The sequence below is a fragment of the Alligator sinensis genome, unplaced genomic scaffold (genome assembly GCF_000455745.1).
Source record: "Alligator sinensis unplaced genomic scaffold, ASM45574v1 scaffold242_1, whole genome shotgun sequence".
NCBI lineage: Eukaryota > Metazoa > Chordata > Crocodylia > Alligatoridae > Alligator > Alligator sinensis.
In genome coordinates, this window is record NW_005842320.1 from 938,883 (window position 1) to 944,226 (window position 5,344).

Here is a 5,344-nt window from a genome sequence, read left to right on the forward strand (position 1 = left end):
AGGAACTCAGTGTTCTGAGTGTGTAACCAGAGTCTTTTTAAAAATAGATCATTTATACTATAGAAAATCCAGCTCTGCAAAGATGTGAAGATGTTGCAGACTTTTGCTATTATTAATACTAGGAATCATTATCAAAATGTTCCATTGTATGTACTTACATAGTGAAAACAAATACTCCTTAAATATAGATTTCAAAGAATACATGAAAACTGCTTGCAATTCTGAATCACTTGTCAGCAAATGTATTTCAGAAATATAACAGAGATAGCTTGCTACACCAAAGTTGTCTTTGGAATTTGTTTATCAAGATACATAATTTTACGTATGTAATGAATCTTCAGTTTAATTTGTTATTTGTCACTAAAGACTGTCTCTTTTTTTAAAAGAAGGCCCTGTGAATATGATGTAGTTTAATTGTAAATCTTGGAATTAATATGACCAGGGCACTTGACAAAGGAAAATATCAGGAGTGGTTGTGCAGTTGATTTTAGCAAACACATGCCTCATGAATTTATAGTCAATATATTAGTTTCAAGCTTTACTAAAAAGCAGTTGCTGTGAAGATGTTCTTCATAGCTTCTGAAAGTGCCAAAATTAAAGGAATATTTTTATGATAGGATTTCACTGAAACATTACACAGAGATATTTTTAAAGCATTTCATTAATCTATTCAAATAGTTTACAGGGCATCATATGATGTAAAATGACTGTGAAGAGATTTTTGTTTTAAACATCTAATTGTTTCAGCAATGAGCCTCATACTTAAGCTTGTAGAGGAAGGGTTTAAAGAGGTGTAAAAGGAGCTGAACTGTGTGGTTCTTGCTGTGTAACATGACTTTGTTATAAGGTTAATTCATAGCAAAAGTTTAAGCAATAAACGGGGTTATGAAAAGCCATTTTATATTTTCTCTAGACACCATGATGCATCTCAAATAGGGGAGCCCAGATTGGACAATTTGTAACAGACAAGTCCAATCTGGCTATGTGTTGAAATTGTAGGAGCCAGGCTCTAATTCTGCTATGTTACTACCACCTTGGTAGTGACTGACCCAGCGCGAAGTACATGCTTCCTCTTTCTGGGTTTGTCAGTGACCTTAGGTGAGACAACTCGCTTTAACCTGAGGTAGCAAAATATCTACCTGAACAAAACATTTTTAGCTAATGCCTGTCACTTGAAAGGTTGAGAGTAGCAAGGTACTTTATAGGAAAATCTGTATTGACACAAGATCACCAACTAACACTTGGTGTCATCTAGGCAAAAAGGAATAACTCAGAGGAGATTGTCATTGACTTAGGCAGGAGAAAATTAAAATGAAGAAGGAGAAATGAGACATTCCCTATTATAGAGGGATTTTAAGGTTATAACCAAAAACAATTGTTCATAACAGAATAACAAACATCACAGATTAATGAAAGGTAATTCAGATCTAATAGACTGCAACATAGCTATATTTCTGTAATACAATGGGATATTCCTGGCATTTGGGCTATAACACAATACCTATTCAACCTCCCCCAGTTTACTTAGCACTGATTTTCTTCAGGTAGTATTACTTTCATCCTTAACAGTAACAATCCTTTTACGTTAAGACTTAAATTATGTTTATTTTGTTACAGCGTATATGTTAATTTCAAAGGTGAATCAGGCCCTGACTTTTAGAAATGCCTGTTACATGGGAAGGAAAATTACTATTTCTGATACTTGAATTTGCTGATGTTGTTTTAATATGTCTTTACAGAAGAGGTCCAAATTGCCATTCCAATAATGAAACCAACCTTAGATAAAGTCCAACTGGCTGGACAGACCTTGCCTCCTGGATTTCCTGCACCATTTCTTTTTGCTGATGGCCTTTCATCGGTAGAAACTCTATTAACCAATATTCAGGTAAATTATTCTTCATTGGACTGGAGGTAAAAATGTAGATATTACCTGGTATTTACCAGGTAAAATATTACCTGGTATTTAGTAATCCATATATTCTATGTTATGTCATGCTGGTTAAGAGGGATTTGAAGTGTCACGTGCATTTTAAATGGAGACATAAGAAAATGAAAGCATATGTTACTTGGTGCTTTGTTCAAAATACAGTAAGAGAGTTATTTTTTCTGATTAGTAGTAATATATTTTGGGTTTGTTTTTATGATTATATAGAAGACAAATGTAATTTTTTAGGTTTGTATTTATTCAAACATCTCTTAATATTTTGAAATTTTCATTTTTTTCCTGAAATTCTGAATTTCTTCTTAAAACAGTAGCTTTATAGGTGTACTTTGAATTTGAATAACTGACTATATTGCTTTTAAAATTTTTGCAATATTCTTTGAGTTGTCTATTTGACTGAATGGTTGGAAGTAAATGCCAAATTGAAATCTAATCTTATTTTCCTTTTCCTTTTTTCTTCTCCTTCACCTTTCCTTTTCTTTGTTCACTTTATCAAGTTTTGAAAGTTGCATTACCCAATGTATAATAAACACCGTCAGCAGAATGAATTTTTAAAAAGTTATTTTGAATGACTTCCCTCTTCCCCCCAAATTTTTCATAGAGTATAAAATGCTGTATATATAACAAAGCAGCTCCATTTTTTCAGGTGCATGCAAAACTTTACAGGTTTCTCTTCATTTTTCTGTTCTCCCAACGATATCATCATCAATAAACTGATGATTTATGCTGTGTTTTTAGGGTCTGTTGAAAGTGGCTGTGGACAATGCCAGAGTCCAGGAAAAACAGATACAGCAAGAAAAGAAAGAGTTAAAGATGGAGCTTTGTAGAGAGAGAGAACTCAGAGAGAGCTTGGAAAGACAACTTACAGCCGAACTGCAAAGCAGAGGTACGTGGATGAAGAATGAAGGTTAGCTATCTAATTAATTTATAACCCTTTCGGTGTTCCCAACAGCAACATTTAAAATATTTTGCTTGCTCAGAACTGCTGATGCCTTTGGGTTAATTGGCAGTCCTACTTTGCTGTAATGCACCAGTGGACAAATACTAGTAATAAAAGATTTAAGTTTTATAAAAACTATGTCAAACACATTTTTCTGCAGGCAGGTGGAATACTAACTGTTTCTTAGGGGATAAATGGCCATGGTAGTCAGTGTCATGACTTTCACTTGTATTACTGCCATTCCATCTGTGTGTTCCCAGCTTGAATTCCTGATTTAGCAGCTTTATTTTTTTCTGTGTTTCCAACTGATATCTAATAAACAGTTGGTATCCGTCTTATCATGAGGAAACTTCACACAGGAAAGATGCTTGTAAACTGCATTTTCAGACTTTTTCTTTCATCAGTTTTCCTCTAAACTAATTTACTCCTGCACAGGAAGGATAGTTAGTTAGCCTTGCTTGCAGATAACTCCTGTACAATACAATCAATCAGCTGATGGGAGGAGATTCTTACTGAAGCCTGTCCTTCCTGGAGATCTGAAACAAATAATCTTATTAATTCCCCTGTCTGCCATCATGCCATAAAGGATGGAATGCAATATAGCTCTCAAACTGTTCTTTTAAGGTTGAAATATGAAACAAAGTCAGTATATCCCTAAACAGGATAGGGAGTTTTATTATATAATATTATAATAATATGAAATTAAGAGAGAAATTAAGTCTACATTTTTCAGAATGGTATTGTCAAAAGTGTGGGATTTTCTAAAATTCAGTTCCCACATCAAAAGGCAACATTAAATGGGGATAAGAAATCATCAACATGAAAGTACACTACCTATGGATTAGATTTGAAAACCTAGAAATGTAAGTGCTAAATTCTACCCATGTCTGCTTCTTTAATTGATGCTGAGATTAGATCTGCCAAGCCTGACTAGAAAAGCTGAGCAAAAGGAGAAGTCTAGGAGTTAGGTGAAAGTGGTGACACAATTCTTTTGAGATTGACAAATATCAGTTGACCTAAAACAGTTGCACCACTCCAGTCCGAAGGCAAGAGAGTATGCTGCATTCCCATGGGATGAAATTCATTTCTGTGTAGAGATTTATGCTTAAAGTCTGTGAATTATTTAAGTTATCTTTAAGCCCTTACTTGGTTTAAGTGATAAATAGACTTTACTGGTCCCCAGCAGAGTTTTACCAGCAATCACTGAACCGTCAGCCTTGGTCTCATTCTTATTTCAACCCATTTCCATGTCCAAATGTGCACTTGTATAGATGGAGATGCCATAGAGCTAGGCTTTGTTGCCCATCAAGTCTCCCTCATTGTATTTCTTTAGAATTATACTTTTTCATGGACTGTAAGGGGGATAGAAAACTGGATGGAGCATTGGGCTCAGAGAGTAGTAATAAATGGCTCTATGTCTAGTTGGCAGCTGGTATCAAGTGGAGTGTCCCAGGGGTCAGTCCTAGGGCCAGTTTTGTTCAATATGTTCATCAATGACCTGGAAGATGGCATAGAGTGCACCCTCAGCAAGTTTGCAGATGACAACAAGTTGTGGGGAGTAGTAGATATTCTGAAGGGTAGGGCTAGGAATCAGAGTGAATTAGACAAATTGGAGGATTGGGTCAAAAGAAATCTTATGGGCCGCGTCCACATGAGTGCGCACATGCCTCTTGCCCCGTCTCAAACCCTTTTGAGATGGGGCAAGAGGCACATGTGGGAACGAAAAATGTTTCCTGCACTGAAAACTTTCAGTGTAGGGACAAAAATTAGACCGCTAGATATCCAGGGGTAAAAAAAAAAACACTCTGGAAAACAGCTGGAGCCAGCCTGGGAGTCAGTCCTCCAGAAGAGATGCTCTGGTTTTGGCTCTGGTTTTGGTGGCACCGTGGTGCTCCTGCATGGTGCTGTCCAAGGTGAGTTCAGGAATGGGGGTGGGGGGTTTTATGGGTGTGGGTGGGTGTGAGGGGTGGCAGGGGGATGTCGGTGGAGTGTTGAGAGGGGTGGGGGGCGAGTGGCCGGAGCAGCCACGGTGAAGCTGGCGGCATGCAAAGGGATCTGGCACAGACAGGTGCAACTCGCTAGTCCAGCTCTGCACCAGTGGGTTGCATGGCTCTGGGAGGCATGCACAGGAGCCGTGCCTCCCAGAGCCATGTGACCAACTCTGGTGCAAAGCCGGACTAGCGAGCTGCACGGGTCTGTGCTGGGTACCACCATGCGCCACCTCCCCGCAGGCACAGAGGGGCAGAGGTGGGACTCAGCGCAGTGCACGGGGACTGTGCGCCAAGCCCAGCCAGGTACTGCTGGCCCTGGGGCTGCTCTGCCACCCAGCTGGGCCGGTCCCATGGTGGCAGGACCTGGACGCTGAGCGCAGTCAGGTCATAGATTCATAGATTCATAGATGTTAGGGTCGGAAGGGACCTCAATAGATCATCGAGTCCGACCCCCTGCATAAGCAGGAAAGA

At 38.7% G+C, this 5,344-nt stretch overlaps 1 protein-coding gene across 1 annotated transcript in view; it reads left to right on the top strand.

Moving 5' to 3' along the window:
* The window catches only part of DACH2 (dachshund family transcription factor 2), a 270,530-nt gene that overhangs the window by 232,073 nt on the left and 33,113 nt on the right, over positions 1-5,344 (top strand). Inside the window, exons 9-10 of the mRNA XM_025209965.1 lie at positions 1,740-1,885; positions 2,681-2,849. Coding sequence (XP_025065750.1) covers positions 1,740-1,885; positions 2,681-2,849 — 315 coding nt within the window. The remainder of the gene's footprint in view (positions 1-1,739; positions 1,886-2,680; positions 2,850-5,344) is intronic.